Source organism: Pelecanus crispus, chromosome 3 (assembly GCF_030463565.1).
Source record: "Pelecanus crispus isolate bPelCri1 chromosome 3, bPelCri1.pri, whole genome shotgun sequence".
NCBI lineage: Eukaryota > Metazoa > Chordata > Aves > Pelecaniformes > Pelecanidae > Pelecanus > Pelecanus crispus.
The window spans coordinates 45,943,598-45,962,824 of NC_134645.1; the positions used below are offsets into that span (position 1 = coordinate 45,943,598).

Sequence of the window (19,227 nt, forward strand, 5' to 3'; positions counted from 1 at the left end):
GCTTAGAAAAGAGCCAGACTCTGGTATTTACCTCCATGGACACCATCTAAAGTGCTGGAGGGTTTTTGGTTTTTTTTCCTCCTCTGGAGCAAAAAAACCAGACGGAAGGCAAAACCCCACCATCTTTGGTTAAGAGAGCAAAGGCTGTAACTTACATGATTACCAATGAAGAAATGTGTCTTTTATTGCTGATTTAGCTCATCGCAAACAACTTTCACCTCAGATAAAGAGAATTTAACTGCAAGCAAGTGAATACCAAGTCCACTTTGAGCAATCCTAAAGTATTTGAGGTGCTCAAGTTTGCTTTTAGTCATTTCTAATGCTTACAACACCCCAAGATGTCTATTGGCTGTTCAGAACTTGCTCTCCATTTATATGGGACCTTTGCCGCAGAGCTGGGCAGAAATGCCCCAATCCCAAAATATAAAAGCTGCTGTTATTTAGGAACTGAGATCAAATAAAAACACTACCAATTTGGCTGAACTGCTAATGTATATAAATGTACATAAATACAAAACAAAGTTTAGAAAGCTCCAAGGTTTCCCCCTTATATACTACGTTCATTAACCTTGTTCAGCATGAAATTTATGCATTCACCTATTCAAGTAAGAAACAGCTATGCTGTGGGTAACATTAGTAGTTAAAAATATACAAACCAGAGCCTCCCTCCAAATTTGTCCCATGACAAGTCTTAATGCAAAGGAGAGAGAAAAATCTTGCATTATGCTCTGAAGACCATTACTAGAGCTTCTTTGCTCTTTTCTTGCTGCAAAAAGAAAAGAGCAATCTCAGAAAGTGGTCTCTAAAGAAGACTACCACTAGACTGCTCATTCAGCTTCAGCACTTCTGATCACAAGTGAGACAGAACATTTGGGTTCAACTTGTGACCTGATTGCAGCCCAACAGCTCAGAATCAACACTCCAGACTCATGGTTTCCAAGTGCTTTGTCCCAGTAACAGTCACAGTTCCACATAACTGAATTTATTTATACCAGAAGGATGGGGGTGGCATTACAGGATGGCAAAATCCTACACTAAGCTTGAAAAGTCAAGCAGTCTGAAATCAGGAAGTGTGTGAACTAATCATTTCTGTACACTTGTGATCTGACTTCTTTATTTAATTTTAAATTATTTTTATACCACATGCAAAGAATCACAGACCTTCTCTTTTAGAGGACCCTTAACGTGCCTACTGGATAGAATGAAGACGTTCAAAACATGCAATCAGAATTTTATAGAAAGCAAAACTCCTTTCTCCTAGACTCTTGACTGCATTTTAACCCCCAGGAAAATTCTGAAGAGAAATCAGAGAGAACTAAATTCAACCCGCTGTCTCTGCCACAGAATTCCTAAGTGACTTTTGTAAGTTCCTCCTACTCATATTTATTTTCAGGATGTTCAGATAGGTATTCTTGGGTTCCCACTAGCAGAAGCATTCAATACTCTTGCAGTTCCATACAGGTAGGGAGATCTGTACTTTCAATGTTTAAAGCATCATCAAATTATATGCTTTGGGGGAAGGAGATTAAGAAAGGACTACAGTCCCAAGGCTTCTCAAAGTTGGCATCCAATATCTGTAGATGTTTGACATGTGTGCTTTAGATTTTTATCTATGTGTAGTGAACAAGAATATCACCACCTTGACTCACAGAAATGTCAAGATGGTAAATTACTTATTTTCTTGAAGCACTAGGGGGCTAATTAGTTCTATAAAGAAAATAATTATTCTCCATTCAGGTCAATGTGCAAATGCTGTAGAGTAAGAAGATATAGGGCATGACAGAATGTCTTATATTGCCTCCTATTCAGTACAATGAATGAGAATACAATTCTGTGGAAACATCCCTATAGTGTTGCAATTAAAAATGTATACCTTATTTCTTACTTAATCGTGAGGGAGGTTATTCATTAGAAATACCAGCACCTGTGGTGCATGCAGAACCCCCAGCGTCTTCACATCAGGACAGTGTATCTGTTTAAAGGAGACATTTTCAGCAAACAGTTTACCTAGATGATATTTAATGGCCTGTGATTTAAACCAGGAGATTAGGCCAACACTCTTATGCTTTCTTGTACTCTTTGATCCTTTTAGCATAATTAAAAGACAGTTATAATGTATACACACAGACTGGATTAATTATTACGGCACCGTAACCTGTCTTGTCATTTCCTAAATCTTCAGTGCCAGATTCAGTCAACAGTCTATGCTTTCTACAAGGGAAAGGAACAAAATCTTACACATTCAGTTACTAGAGATGCAGTTATTTCAGATATCTTTTCAAGAAAGGCCTTATCTACAGTCCTGCAGGCTTAGAGATCTCCAGCATAAGACTCCGCCCCCGCAACCTGTTACGGAGATTCATCTACTCATAATTAAGGTTAAAGCCAGATTCCTGCTGGAAACTATTTTAACCTACTATTATTCTCCCTGTCTAATGATTAGGTGATATTCTGATGTGATCACAAGAAAAAAATTTTATCTAAAGGGTTTTTTCCCCCCCCTCAAGTTTGCAAATTAGTCCAAGAGTTTGAATGTTAACTTTTTAAAATTCCCTCTCATTCAATATAAAATACTAAATTCTATCTCTCCAAAGAAGATAGTCATTATACTTTTCCCTTTCCATCTAATTAATACATGTAAACTCTTTCATAGACATTTTGTTGGGTTTGGTTTTGGTTGTTTTTTTTTTAAAAAGGGAAAAGTTATAGTTGTATTGACTAAATCTGCATGAGCAGTTTGCCCTCTGGTGACTAATTTTGTGAGAACATACAAGATTTGTAATAGACATATGTAGACTGGTATGAGCAAAGAATGACTGGAATGTTTGCAGGCTCCACAAGAAACAGCATTAAAAGGGTTAAAAGAAAATTGTATGCATTAATTGCAACAACACAATGTGATTTCATTCAAATTAAGAAGAGAAACAAACTGAACTAAAGTGCCAATAAGATGAAGAAAAGAACTGCAACGGCAGAGTAACCAACCTCATACTGGAAAGAAGAGAACTGAAATTCCAGAATTTTGCCTAAGACTTATGAGGGCTAAGACAAAATAAAGAAGCAAATTGTCCCTCACAGCATCCATTCCTCAAGGGTATAAAAGGCAAGTCCAAAATCAGCTTGTTGTCATAGTGAGGGCTCAATAGCCAGAACTCCTTGTTCTCCATGTCGCACACAGGTGATGTTGGCCGGACTACTTGAAAACACACCTTGGGGCTTGTGAATATATGGGTGTGAAAGCACAAACAGACAAAACCAACTTAATTACAGATTTTGTGAAAGAAAATTGCCTTCCTCCTCCAGGAGATCTGACAGTAATTTGTTACACTAACTTCCTACGCTATCACTAACACTATGCTCGAGTTGTGGGGGTGGGGTGGGAGTAGTGGGGGTTGGGGTTGAATCTGCATTACATACAACCAAAGGATCAAGCTTCTGTCCCAGAGCTTCTGCAATTTACTCAGCCTGAGGGCCGTGACTGACTTTGAAGACAGCCAATTTGCATTTTAATCTAATATGTGCTAATGGCATGCTTACTTCAACCTGATTGGGAGGAAGAAAAAATATTGTTCCTCAAAATGACCAAATGACCTTTTGTTTCCCAAGATAGGGCTCTAGATTTATCTCACCTCCTTAGATGACCACTGTTACTGTATGGAACATCATATATATTTTATCTTCACAAACATTCCAGTGAAGCAGGAAAATATTATCATCTCTCAATAACTAATGAGAAACAGAAGTGGAAGCCAAAAAAAGTGACTTGTCTAGTATCACAAAGAAATGCTCATTGACTGTGAAAAGGAAATCGGGTCTCAAGTTCCTAGCTAGCTGTCTAGCTGCTAGATCACATTTCTTTCATATAAAATGGACAGACAATTGAAAAGTCATCAGTTACACTTTGTTCTATTATCCAGATCATGTTTGTCCTGCACACCTGCTTACCTAACAGCTTAAATCACTTTAGCAAACAGCTATAGTTCCCTTACACCTGGCTGCTGAGCTAAAGGTTTTCACAAGGGAGGTTTGTCTTGGTCTTGCCTTGCTTGTGCATGCAAGGACTGTTGAAATGTTGTCTGAGTCAATCACCATGACGGTTCACCTAAATTCTTTCTCAGTGTCCTTAGCTGAAGGTTTTTGGTGGACAGTAACTTTTTCCCTTTGAAGATGCACAAGCATGTAGAATGTGCAAGTTAGAGTGAAGAGAGAGGAAAGGAAATGTTGGGGCTGGAATGCAAGAAAGAATTGCAAAGGAGAGCTAACTTCTAAAGTCATCATTGTGTCTTGCTTGAATTCACCAGGAAGTTTAGTTAGTGTAAAGACCAGTAGAATGCTGGATAATTTCTGCACAATCACAAATATTGATGATACCCTTCCCCAGTTACCTCAAAATGGTAGAATAACAATGGGCCCTTCCTCATGTCACCTAGCACATACCCTTAGTACTCTTATTTAATAAGTGTTGCCTCTTTTACCACTTGGCACTCTTCCTGTCCCACCCCAGCCTCTTGGGTAGCAGTACAAGGGGAAAGAGAAAGGTTAGCTGCTAGTCCTGTACAATTCTCATGTGGCATTAGCGGTTAGAATCCTAGAAAACATGCAGTTGGCTCGACAGCTATCCTTGTGCATTCCTAACTACTCTGCATGCAGTACTACATAACACATCTCCAGTGACAAACTAAATTTTATTTGCAAGATGAAACATGAATCTGCATCATTCAAAGGAATGAGTTCAATGTTTCTAAAATGCACTCACTGATACTGACCTCTCTTTTCAGATTTAAAGAGTTAAATATCCTTTTAATCCCCGAAGGCTGCTGGTCCCATGCAGAGGTGCCATGTTTTATTTAAAACATGCTCTCTCTCAGTAACCACTTGTTCTAATTGGCAAGGCAAGACTGGGTCCCCAAAGCACATAGCTCATTACATTCAGTTTGGATTACAAAAACACGATGAAACAAACTGCATCGAAATGTACAAATTAACAGCTCAGGAGTGCACAACACGGACATGGAATTAGATTGTAATATGGAACAAACTCCACAGGGAGGCTATGGAACAAATCACTAGTGTCTCTATAAACTATAGATGGTTTCCAAACAAGCAAATACACAAAACAGAGCACAGACTTTTCTATAACTCAAGCAAATTGCTAAATGGGAAAAAAAGAAAAAACATTCCTTCTCCTATCTTATGCACAAATTTATTGGAGAATGGAGTTACAAGAAAGTTTAATAAATTAAACCTATGGGTTGCACATTCTAAATAGGTAACTCGGCTTTCATACTGGCAATGTGCAAACATCATGGCAATTAAGTCATATTTCTAAACATTTTTTTTTACATCAGAGAACCTATACACAAGAGACTAAATTACAGCTGGTGTTTCAACGAGTCATTTGGAAAGGCTATGAGTAAGAAGGTGAACAAGCTATTAACAAAACAGAAAGAAACTGGCTTTACCATAAAAAAGAAAACACACTAGAAAACAGAGGTATGAAAAACTAAAAATAATGCAACTCTGAGACAAAAAAAGGGCTGAGCTGTTTTCTTTGCTTGTAGATCAATCTGTACAATGGGACTGGCAATCCCCTGAGATAAAAAGAAAACAGAGGGAAAATACCAGTGATGTCTTGTTAAGACAGAGGAAAAAAAATTAAATTAAGACTATTTGGCAGTCTTTTCAGGTAGCCAGTACTGAGAAGAGGTCATAGTTTTGTTTGAGGGCAATTTATATTTTTAACAAATGAGCCCCAGACTACTAGACTGTGAATTTAGCAAGATGCAATCCAATGAAACAGCCACTTATGTCCTACAGGTTAGCTTGCTGATAGGGTTGATTGATTGTAAAATGTTGACGTTTTTAATTAAAAGGCATTCAGTTTTCCTAGACTGTCTTGGTGAAAAGATACTTTCAGGAGTGACTGGAAAAAGCCCTACTAACTTGAAGCTAGTAGTAGCCAGAGAGAAGAACAGAGAAAAAGCCTGTCCTACCTCAATAAACAACATTGAGTGCCAGATGTGAAAGAAATTCTCTTTCTTCCACTACAATTGCACAGAAATAGAAATACTTCATGGGTCTGTCCTCCATCAGTGCTTGCCCCTTCCTGTTCCTTTATATGGGGGAAGATGAAGGAGGAGGAAAAAGGGGAAAATAATTGAGCAAATCAAACCAGCAGCTGAGCCATCGGTCCTATTGACAACCTACGTTGCACTGCTGCATGCAACACCTTCACGCAGTCAGGTCCCAGGCAGATGAGGGTTGTGTCTTCCATACAGCATCTTTAATGCCTTTCTATATAACACATAGCAAAATCATATCAGTATTGCCACAAAGCAACATAGGAGCCCTGTACTCCACAACTTCCATGCCATGATAGCATGGACAGAGAAAAAAAGTGGACCTCTCAAGTAACATTATACTACCTTCACTCAAAATGTGATCTCTACTTAACTCTTAAAACTCCAGCAAGCCTAGAAAGCTGCAGGTACCCTTCTCTCCCATATTTCCAGTTCTCCTGTATATACTGAGTACTAGGAACCTGTAGCATAAATATGTTGGAAAATCTGGTTGATGGTATTATTTTTGACAGAGTAAAACAATTAATCCTAAGCATAGATAATACAACTATACTTGAATAAACTAATTTTCTATTAATTTGTATTTATTTCCCCTCCAAAACTTTAAGACAGGTCAGAGGACAAGGAGTAAACTTAAAAACATATAAATCCTTTCCCAATTCTTCCACAAAATATTGCCCTGTTCTAACAACCCAAACAGAGCTATTACTCAGATCCTTACATTTTTTAAAGCTGCAGAATAATGCATACTAACAGAGTAAAAAAATCTTTGGGGTCAGCAGTGTAAATCAAGCTTACAAGTAAGTGAAGCCCAACTAAAGGTATTTATCCGATTTTTTTTTTTTTCTTAATTCCATTTCATGGGGATTGTCTTTCTCAAGCTTAGCATACAACTCACCTTTTCAAGTCTACTAATTGTGCTAAGACATCTTTTCCCTACCAGCCTTCCCCTTTTAAAAATTCTTTGGGCATAGAGTAAAAGAAATTAAATGTATGCCAAATAATATCTATGTTTATATACGGAATGTTATCATTCTTTATTAGTAAGTGCTCTAGAAATTAGAAATATCTTTGTTGCCACTGTAACCAGCTATACAATTTTCCAAAGAATTATTTAGCTTCCAGCCTGACCATGTAATAAAAGTTGAAGATGAAACTTGACTACTCTCAAGCGCCAGCCAGTGAGCACTAGTTTTTGTAGCAAGCGGTCCATGTACTTTAAAACACACAGACAGACATGAATACAGCAACAAATTCTAACCTAATGAAGCAACAAATTGAGGTACCAGTTTCCATTAGGAGCCAACAAAAGGAATACCATACTGAAAAAGAAACATTTTGTGTACAAAGAAAGCTAGTACTTAGTGCTGTTTTCAAACTTCTGAAAATGCTTGCTGCTTTTCCAGCAAAGTACTAAAACGTGGATTCACATCAGAAATTACAAGGATATGGAAAATGCAATCAGATTTTTAATCATTCATCTAAGAATGAAAACTTTATGGAGAAGGGCTGAATAAAGCATAATTTATCATTTATCATACAACAGGATAAAAGATAAAGATAAAATCTGAACTAGCAACATGCAAGATGCACCTGTTGAAAAAGTTTCCAGTAAGCAAGCTGAAAGCTTGACTGAGGATCAAGTTAGCAGTTGATTAACAGCAAAATCTATTTAGGCAGGAACGCTGACTTTTGCCAGCTCATGCTTACAGTAGGTGTTATTACTGCCAGACAAGGCAGCATTCTAAATAGCTCCCACGATTTACAAAGACTGAGAGAAGAGGAAATTGTGTTATTCAAGTGACTCTGAGTCACATAAAACCCCCAATTTTATAAGCTCTGAAAACTGTGTGACTTAGGCATGACAAAGTGAAGGTCTGCTCAACAAAGCAGAAGGGTTAAGATGCACAAAACCATGAAATAACTCTACAGTCAGACATCTGAGTGAGTTTAGGAAATAGAAGAGCGAATAATCTGATACTTTTAGAATCAGATGAGGTATAGAAGATATTAGTGTCTAATTTTATTTTTCCCCCCTTATCAGATCTTTCAAATTCAGGAGAATAAAAGCTACTATTGAAGTTACAAAATTTCATAATCTGGCACAGAGCCAAGCGTATTTATTGACAATACCTATGTAGTTCCACCAATACTGATTTCCTACTTGATAGATTGAGATTAAATTTTTACTCATGAAGACACAGTATGTAAAAAAATGTGTTTGATTTCAAACTCAAAATAAAACTGAACTAAGAGTAGAGGCCCTTAAAACTCAGAGAATCTTGGGTTATACGTTTGCAAGTATTTTCTCAAATTCAGTGATGTTGATCTAGTGCTTCACAGAACATGAACATAAACATTGCATAGGTGGATTAAGAAAAGAGATGGGCACCCACCTCTAAAAGTTTCAATTACACCTTCAGACAGAAGGGCTACAAAATTGATTCACAAATCCATGAATACTCTCATCATCATTTCATCTTCTTCCATTTTTCCAAGTGCACCTCTCCACCAAACCATCCAGTGCTACACTTACCTTCAGCTTCACATACTATTGAACAAGCTGAAATCCACTTCCTGCACCCTTCTTTCCAATGCTGACCGCACCATAACACAAACTTTCTAGACTCACAATCAAATGGATTAAAGGCAGACTGGATTCTTTGGGTGATTTAAGTAGAAAGTCTAGTTCTACAGTTTTCTGTATTTAAATATTTGTTCTTACTCTGTAATAGTTTGTTCTGTGACTGTTCCCAGAGGTTCCAATTAAAATTGAATTCTTGAGGTACCAGGTGTTGTTTTCATGAATGTTTGTAGAATTCCTGCCTGAAAGAGCCTACTTTGTAAAAGTGGCTTTTCATAAGCACTCAAATAATGTCCCTACCTGAAGTTGATATTAAAACTTCCATAAACCTAATGGGAGCAAAGACAGATTAGTAAAGAGTACTTCTGAAAAATTTCAGTCATCACTGTCCTGTATTTTAATCATTCAGATTTCAGCATTTACCATATTGAAAGAAGAGAGGTTGCAGTATGAGCAAAAGATGTGGTGTCACTAAGGGAGATAATCTGACCATAATTTGCATTTTTTTCACTTACCAGACTGATTTAAAAAAAAAAAAAAACCATACTTTATTGCATTTGTATCCTGGATGTGCAAGAAGTCTGAAGCAACTATGCCTTAAGCATCTGAAGAGCAAATTTGTTTGAAGCAATTTGATATGTAGGATTACACTTGTACTGTATCTGGAGACTTGGAGACATTGACCGCACGCGGCCAGCACTGAATTGGAGACAGAATGTTGTAAAGTACTTTGCAGAAGTACAATTAACTTGAAATGATTTCAGAGAGGCTCTTGAACATTTCAGAGTCTGCTGCTTCTACGGGGCTTAAATAAAACAAGTCAGGTATTCCTTCTTGGAACAGGCAGATGGGGTGAAGAGGAGGCAAAGAGGGCTGAAGAGGATAGCTAACTTCAAGCTCCTCTCCAGTATTTATCAACCTTTATGTGCAAGCCAAGAACTAGTCTCTGGCAAATGAACGGCAGATTTGTGGTTGCACAGAAAAGCTTAGTGAACCTCCTAGATCTAGGTCAACACATTGGGCTCTTCTAGGCAAAGGGTTGCATATCTGTGCAGTATCCAGCTCACTCTTGCCATAGCCAGCTGAAAAACCTAATCTCTGTAATAACCTGTGAAAAGTATTCCCCATGTTTAATACAAAAAAATGTACAAGGATAGTCAAAACAAGGAATTCCACGCTCCTTGCTGCATAATCTTGTTACTTTTGCTGTTTGTTTAATCTGGGGACAAATGGGAGTGAAAATTCATTGAATTTATCTTGATAATAAATTTAGAAATCACAAGTATTTGGTCAAACAAGGTGGCAAACTAACAGCCCCTGACCATGGCCCTTTGCTCCATTTCTGTGCTAATTAACCATCACAGACATCAAACTATGACCAGGGACGGGGAGGAGAGGAAGGACAGAAGCAAAGAAGAGCTCATGATCATGTATTTACAAACTTGTACATAGTTTAGAAGGTCTGAAAAACCAGTAAAGATAGGAAGGTTCCACATAATAATTCATATTGCAATGTAAACCCAACAATGTTTTCATCTTTTGCTGACTTGTTGCCCTTCTCCCCTGGTTTATATAAAAAGATAATGCTTACACAAATGCAAGGGGCTTTGCTGCTCTGTGTTGTCTGAAACTTTAAAAAACCAGGAAGACTGGATTCCCTCTGACAAAAAAAAAAAAACATTTAACAAAGTTACTAACCTTTTTCGTTGTGTGGATTTCTTTTTTCTAAAATAAAAGAGAAAGGAAACGACAGTCAAGAGAAATAATAATTCCCAATTTTCCCTCGCATATAAATCTTCTTCAATACATGAATGAATACCTCGTCATATTAAAAGAGAAACAAGAGGAACTTTTTTCACATCGTACCTTTGGAGTGCCTGGGATAGTGAAAAATATCTTTCAACAGCTTACTTGCCTAAAATCTTGCTATCTGTGGTGGTTAAGTTTATAGAAACAAAGGTATGCATCTTTCTACTTCAATACTGTGGCTGGAAACCCAGTATAAAAAATATGCTAAAAATATTTCAGCAACATAAGAAAGAGAAAAAAAGAAAAAATACTTATGTGGGATTGATGATACTGAGTAGTAACTCAAAAGCTCTCAAACAGGACTGCTTATTTCAACACTGCTTCTTGAAGGAATCGTAGTTACACATCTAAAACGATAGAGTAAATTTGCCTTTTGCCACAACACTTGGTTTTGTTCCAACTAGCAGTAGCTTTTTAAGTTACTGAAACTCTTCAAGTCTTATTTCATTAAAATAAACAGGCTGTAAAGAAAGTCTTGAAAATTTTAAAAGGTAAGCTTCCCCTCCAACCCCCTAAATCACACAAATGTTTAGATATCGTCTTGTATTTTTACAACAGAAAAATGAACTTGGTCAGAGGTAATGCCTTTTCAGGAGAATTACAGAATAGAAGCCAAGAATTTTCCTTCTTGTTAAAAATAAACAAACAAACCAAAAAAACCCAGTAAAACCAAAATGAAAGATGCTTTGCTTAATGCCTGGCCTGCTGGCTGTGAAGTTTTGGGTACTCTGTTAAACACAGAATATAAGGAATGGGTCATTTTGGTATCTCAGAATCAGAAAATACACATTTCTGAGGTACACAAACAGAAGTTGTTTACAGCACTAATATGAACGTAACAGTTGCACTGAGTCAAATGAAAGACCTAGTAGCTTGTTTCTGACAGCGGTCAGTAGGGAAAGTGTAGAACAAAGGACTTGCACTTCCTTTAATATACCCTTTCCAGTGATCCATAGCTTTGGAAAACAGCCAGAGAAACATATGCATCATTTTGCTGAACAGCCTTTGACAATCTTTTTTTCCTATGTGTTTGTTTAACAAAGTGATGCTGAACCCGAGATCTGAAATCTACAAGTCAAAATTTATTTTTTGTTAAAAAAAAAACCACACACAAAAAAAAAAACCCTCAGAAAAAGCTTTAATTTTTTTTTTTTTTTTTTTTGGGGGGGTGTAGATTTTGCCTTAATTTTCGAAGATTCTGTAATTTTGCCTTGGAAACAAATGACCTTAAAAAATTTTTGCAAGCTCAATATTAAAGTAATGTTTCATAGAAAAAACAATGACTGAAAGTTTAAAAAAATTCTGAACTTTTTAATATTGCATCTGTTCCTCCAAGAGAAATTAAAAATCATGAACCATGACAGCACTTTTATTACAATTAAAAATAAGTTTCCAATACTAAATACCACCAAAAAAAAAAAAATTCAGAAAGGCAAAGCTAGAAAATGCTAACAGGAAAAGGTCAGTAGCAATTCCTAACATTTTACCCAGTAGAAATGCCCTTGCAATAAGAAAATAGTATGTAGCAATTAGAATTATCCTACTGATAAGCTACTGATTATTTAATGTCCAAGGACTGGAAGTTAAAAAGAAATGGAGCAAGAGGTTTTCTACACCAACTTTTCATTTTTTTTATCCATACCATATTTCAGAGGTAATTACAAAATAAATCCTACAAAATTCCAAATTACAATTCAAACTTATGCATTTTGAAAGCCACATCATCCATATAGGAGCTGTGCTGACAGCAGAGCTCTGTAGTTCAAGGCTGTTCCAGAATTCCATAAACTTGAAGAACAAGGTTTCATTGGTACATTTACACAAGAGGTTCTTGATTAGCAAACAAATGAAGCACCAAAGTGAGGAAAATCTGATACATATACACACCGAAGGAAGAAAAACCCATGCACAAATCCTGAAGGAGATGCCAACAATGTGGTTTTGATAATCTAACAAAAACACAAAACCTTTTACTGCACTTACCAGCAAAGCATTTGGAACAGAGATTCATAGTCTTGCTGGACCTGGGGCAAAAATAAAAAAAAAAAAATAGAGCTAAAAAATTCATTATAATTCTAATCAATACAGGGAATTTTTTGGGGGAATGAAGCAAGGGTACAGAGAGAACTTAAATGGCTAGGAATCAAAGATATGTGGCTAGAAGCGGCTGAACTAAGGACAAGGGGAAGAGACTTCATACGGCAATCTCTTTCCAATTTAAAGAGCTTCCAAAACATGACTTCTACACATATACCTCATATTGGAAAATAAGCTTACTTTACCACTCAACATATACGTTACACGCTCGTCATTCGGATCTTTCTATTGCAATATGATAATAATGATAGGAAGAGCCAATACATTCCACTTGAATATTAAGACTCCCCTTGGCAACAGCTTTGCAGGCCTGACAAATCCTGAGTACAGTACAGCAATAGAGAGATTAAAGTATTGCACTTATAAGGACACAGACAGATGTGCTCTTGGAAGTCTAGCTGGAATGGCTTAAGAAGTTATTACCTCAAACTGTTCATTACTACCCTCAGCTGCATCCAGCAGTAATTTAAAATAACCTGGCTGACTTTGCACTGACATGGACTGGGATAGTTCATATGATCTATTAGCGTGGCCCAACTTTGAGGGCAGTAACCTTCAGCTGAGAGAAAAACAGCTGGAGAATGACAGCAATATCTTAAGCCTCCCAGATGTCTCCAAAGTATTTGTGCAATTATGCCACAAGTGTTCACCCTCATAAAGGAAGTCAGTAGGCTCACAAAAAAAAAAAAAAAAAAAAAAAAAGTGTAAGGCAATAGACCTCTCCAGGGCTACCATGAAACTACCCAAAGCAATATACTATGGGAGAACAAGTTTCTCCCAGTTTATAAAAAGTTCTCTTCTAACATCACAACATCTCTTTTACAAAGTGAGCTGGAGAATATTCTCAAAAGCTCTCCACATGCCGAAATGCCTTTAGGTAAAAGCAACCCAGTTTCTGTGCACACTGCACAGTATTTGATTTGTTCAGCGTTCCTGAATCAGCTCCGCCATTACGAATAAGCATTAATACCATCCTGAGCAGGTCTGAAAATACATCTTGACAGGCAAGGTTGTACCAAAACTGTCCACGCCCACAAGATTTTTTTGCCTCCTCAGGGCTGCCTCTAGCTGGAACATTTCATTTAGCCAAATTAATTGCATCTTTATCTTTAGCAATATGCATACACAAGAACAACTGAGACAACCAAAACAGTTGTTTTCTATTTCCAGCCAAACATGGATGGAATTTTGAGATGAGATCTGGATCTTACAATATAGAAATTATAAAATCAAAACTGCTTATTATCTCAAGACAAAAATTTTGACAATTTTTTTCAAAGCAATTATATCACAAATGAACACACCTGTCAGAATTATAGAATTCCACCCCACCCCAAGTTTGCAAATGGAATTTTTTAATGACTTTCCAATAACAAAGTAAATCCAGACTTGGTCAATCATATCTTAGTGTTAGTCACAACAAAACATTACAGATGCTTTTCAATTCATGCACATTTGAAAGCTGGTTTACATCAGGCTCAGGAATTCTAGAAGAACACAGTTCACTGCAGATATGAGACATAAGCATTTGCCAGCTATAGCAAGAGCCACAGACACATGAAAGCTAGTTTTAAATGCAAACAGTATGTGCACAGGAGAAAAGTTAATTCCCAGGAAAAGAAAAGCAGAACAGCATTTGTAGCCATACAAATACATTGTCAAATTGGTATATACCCAAAGATTCAATATCTATGTTGACAGTCTGCACAGATTATCTACCTTCAAAGAACTGCAATTAAAAACAGCATGGTGAGTCAACACCTACAGCATTAGTGTGCTGCAGTTCAGTACTCACTGCTTATGGGTTAGACCTTCTGGAGCAGCTCAATATGCCAGGCAGGAGCTTCTCTGCAAAGCCATTAAACCCCAGGGGCAGCAAAGAAAAAGAAAGGCAGAGTTCAGATGGTTCATATTGATGACATTGGAACGGGCAACGACAAATGTTTTCAGTGGTATAATCAACCATGTCAGCTGTTAAATATCAATCCAAAGCCTCATATAATATTTACTTGTCAGCACACCAACAATGAAAAACACACACACGCACACACACACAACATACAGCTATGTGAAAAAAGGAAAAAGGTTGCTATTTAACACAAAACAACAGATTTTCTGAAAGGACACTGCTATTGGACAAGTGACCTTGTGAGCTAAATAACTTCAGTTCACTGTTACAGTTTCAAGGATCACTTTCTCTGATCCTTTTATATGCTGTTTTAAGGCATCCAAGTCAGTCTGAGGCTGCTACATAAGATGAGAATCTAAACTTTGAGTGGGTTTTTTGCTATCTTTTAGTTTCTTTTACACAGTCACTTATGTCACTGCAGATCCATCAACATTAAAGCAGAACTAAGAAAATGGCATTTCTTTATTAGAGACAGAGTAACAGTGTTGATCAACAATCAACCCCTTTTTGAAAGTGTAATATTTAATTAGAGCAAAAGCTTTAAAAAGAAAATGCATTAAGCTGTTTATGTACATCAAACTTACTAGGTAGTATCTGAGAGTCATGTCAATGTCTGTCAAGTAAAATATATGTTTGACAGCTCTTTGTTACACTGCAAATCCCACCCCTCGTTGCTAGGATCTCCTCTTTACAGCAGGCAAGGGCTCTTTCACCAGAGTCTTAAAATTGAGCAAACCTGTATATTGCTGTTTTCTCTATGAAGTAAATCTTGTTAACCACATCACTGTTCTACATTAAATACTTCCCAGTGACTCCAGCATTCACCAGAAACTCATACTGCCAGCCAGGAACACCAAAATATAAGATTTCTTTGCTCCTGATAGCCTTTTCAAATATATCATACATCTGTAATATCTGCTATTTCTTGAGGTAATTTTATTTGAAACACTCAAAGTTCTAAAGCATCTAACAGTCCTGGTTGCAACACAACCTCCTTTCTTTCCACTTCATAAGTAAGATATGGTCACAGCAGCCAAGACTACTTAGAGCAGTGACTTTTAGGGAAAGCAGTACATTTGAAATTTCTAGGAACATACAGTAAAATCATGAGTGTAAAGGTGAATAAGGCACAGTGAAGCTAAAATTCAAAGTCAGTCCTGGCAACGAGAATTGCATGTTTTGGACTACAAGTCTTTAGGCTGACACCCAACATTGGGGATTGGGCTCGATGATCTCTCAAAGTCCCTTCCAACCCAAAGCATTCTATGATTCTATGATTTCTTCTCCCTTTTGTTCCAGTTAGGTCAGGGATATTCGACATGACTGTGAATCAGTTATCAAATCACCACAGTTTTTTAACAGACATGTTAAGGTAATTCCCAGATTTCCCTCATAGAAGTCAGCTTCATGCCTAACAGCACCTAATCCAGAATTACTACAGTATACATTTTATATGTATAATATCCCTAGAAAGCCAGTTTTATACTGGTAATTTACAATCTCCACTTGTACATAATTTAAGCTGGTATTCAGAAAGACATCCATATTTATGGATAAATCAAGTCAAACAGAATGGTATTATCTCCGAGGCAGAATATAAAGTTAAACCCTACTTGAAGGTACTTCCATCTGTCAAAAAGAAACCATTTAACTAAAGAGTGACACAAAATTATTATGTAGATTGGAAACCACAAGGTGAAGCAAGCTCGGAGGGTCAAATGGCAGATCAAGTTAAAGGCAGAGGATACTTCAAGCCAGCTGGAAAACCCCAGAGGCTACAGAATGATTGCATGCAACAACTCCCCGGGACTTGGTCTGGAACAAGTGTTAAGTATTAAAAGTGCTCCCACTGCCAAAGAAAAAAAAAACAAAAAAAACAAACAAACAACCACACTCCCTTAACAACACAGCCGTGGAAGTAGCAACAACCACATAGGGACTTTGAAAGAGGAAGAAATTTACAGACATGGGGAATCCTGGAACTTAGAACATATTTATACTTTAAGCAATCAAGAAATCACATGTAAGGATAAAATTAAAAAACACATTTGAGGCTATTCAAACCATCACCCCTTACTTGCACTGTTGCGCCTACAAATCTCCACAGCGAAAGAAAGTATCTGAGCCTTCAGCTAGATGCACATGCAGATCACTGTAAGTTCTTAGCCTCAGTGAGATCAACATCTGCATCTCCAGTTAAAGGTGAACAATGCAAAAGTAAGAGCCAGTGAGAGGCACCAAGTATCAAAAATAACATATGTCAAATCCTGTGTGTCGATATGTAACTGATTAATAAAACTAAAGAACTAAGATTCCTGTTCAGCCCCTCTGCTTGCTTCCCTGATTCCATTTTCATGTTACTTCCAGTACGTTCTTCTGAAGGTGTGGCCTTATCTACTCCACTAAAAGCACTGAAAATTACTCAAATTTATGCCCTATTCTACTAATTATTCCTTTTTCTTTCTTGCCATTTGGCAGTATACCATTGCAAGGTACCATTCAAATCAATGCACATTCTACTCTGTCTTCACTGGAAGTTTGTTTTTCCTTCCCCCTCTCCCAGTAAATGACTTTATCAATACAAAACCACATCTAGAGAATGAAGTTGATATTCTAGCCATAAATCTCAAAGACAAGACTGTTAGATGTACAGTAGTTGATCAGAATAGCCAGAATCTAAACCAGACAAATCTCAATCTGAAGGTTCAAGAACAAATTACATGTGGAAATTTTACGCGTTCAAAGAGAGTTAAAAAGAAGCATACAGAAATTTGTCTGATCTCAGCCTCCCTAATGAAAACAATTTTCTGCCAAGAAATTTATATAGGCATACCTAATAAATACTGAAGGTTTTGTAACAAAAGCCTACATTTTCTAGCAGATTGCCAGGCACTTCTTAGCTTCCCTGTTCCCATCTTTAGGAGGAAAGGGGAAAAAAAAGAAAGAAAAAAATAAACAAACCAGAAATGCTAAAAACTAATACTAGCTTAAATCCACACAAGTCCCAAACGGCAATACAAAATACTCAGTTTCATCTATATTTGATCTCCTACACTTTTTAAGGTAATAGTGAACTAGCATTATTAATGCAAATTCCCACCAATAGCAAGAATCATGCAGCTGCACCAGAGTAAAAATAAGTAATGATTCTAGCATAGGTATATATTCCCAATGCTTGAAAAACAACACCAGAATAATAGTCATTCTTGAAAATAATTTTTGTTCAGTTGTCTTCTGAGGATGGAAGAATAAGGAATTTAAAGAAAAAAAAATGCTTTCATATAGCATGCATAAAAAAGATATTTCATTTTAAAGATATTTAAGCCACAGATGCTAATTAAATATGATTGCAAAATCCCAGATTCTGCATTTTTATTGGGAACAAGGTTTTCCAGCATATCTAGTAATGATTCTTTATGATTCAGAAGTTCCCATGACTTGGTAGTAGGAAAACGTATCTGCTTCAGTGGCACTATAATTGTATTGGTGATTAAACACATCATGTTAAATGCTTCTTGGTCCCCTTCCAGTATAGCAATTAGACTGGGATCGCAGTTGTCACTACAGTACAAATATATCATAGCTCCTGAATGATACCTGTCCAATATCATCAGGGGCCGTATGTTTGAGAAACATTAACATAGTATGAATCATGTCATTAATTAGTTAAAACTACAACAAAGCCTCTTTCCTATACGTTCAGCACATACTGTTTCATGCATTTGGCAACTTAGGACAACTATACATATGTTAAATCAATGCATTTCTACTACTGTAGTTAATGGCCTGTCACCATTTCCATTATAAAGCAATTTTCACAGGTTTATAACTCTGCTGAAGAATTCGCACTGAGCTGAGTCCTGGCACACGGCAAAAGCAAAACCATAGCCCACATATGTTTACTTTCATCCAACCAGACTAGAAGGATTATTTATCATTAAAAGAAAATTGATCCAGTTCTGTATTTCCCTTACACTTTTCAACATTCACTTACAGCATTAACACTTCACCTTGTACAAGGAGGAGGTTAATTAGATTGCGTTAATAAGACCCTCAATCGTCCTTTTAAAGTTCTATATATCCTGTACACTAGCTTCTGAAGAAAGCCATTTTACTTTTCTAAATCAGAAGTCACCTCATTGATTTCATAGAATCATAGAACCGTTTAGGTTGGAAAAGACCTTTAAGATCATCCAGTCCAACCATTAACCTACACTACCAAGTCCACACTATGCTGCTTATTTGATATTTATAGCCCCTCCTTAATTTATGATCTTGCTAATGGGATACAGGCAAGGTTTTTTGAACAGTTTAAACAATTATTCATATTTTTAGACTGAGGCAGCTCAGTTATTCTTCAAGAATGATGTATGCCAAATTATTTTCAAGTAAAAGAGCAGAAGTGGAGCATGTCAAATGCAGGTGGACCTACAGAGAACTTGGCAACCAGAAACATTCACATTCACTCAGAAACAAATTTTTAAGTGAAATAAAATCTGAAATTAAATATCCCACAAATGCAGTCAATGTCCTCTACTTCATCAGCTGCTCTATACCCATACACTCAGTGATAAGAATTCTAGTTCAATTAGAAAAGTGTAATCAGTAAGATTTTATTATTACTACTACAGGGTTTTTTTCTTGGAAAATATATGAGTATTCTGGTTTTGGACTCCTCATTTTCACCACGAACAATTTAAGTGTTGCTTATCATTTCAAGATTCTTGGTAAGCTGCTGAAAATGATGC

At 36.8% G+C, this 19,227-nt stretch overlaps 1 protein-coding gene across 2 annotated transcripts in view; it reads right to left on the reverse strand.

Moving 5' to 3' along the window:
* ZFAND3 (zinc finger AN1-type containing 3) overlaps positions 1–19,227 on the reverse strand; it is a 147,946-nt gene that overhangs the window by 99,707 nt on the left and 29,012 nt on the right. For both annotated transcript variants that reach the window (XM_075707234.1, XM_075707233.1), the window contains exon 2: positions 12,457–12,497. In XM_075707234.1, coding sequence (XP_075563349.1) covers positions 12,457–12,497 — 41 coding nt within the window. The remainder of the gene's footprint in view (positions 1–12,456; positions 12,498–19,227) is intronic.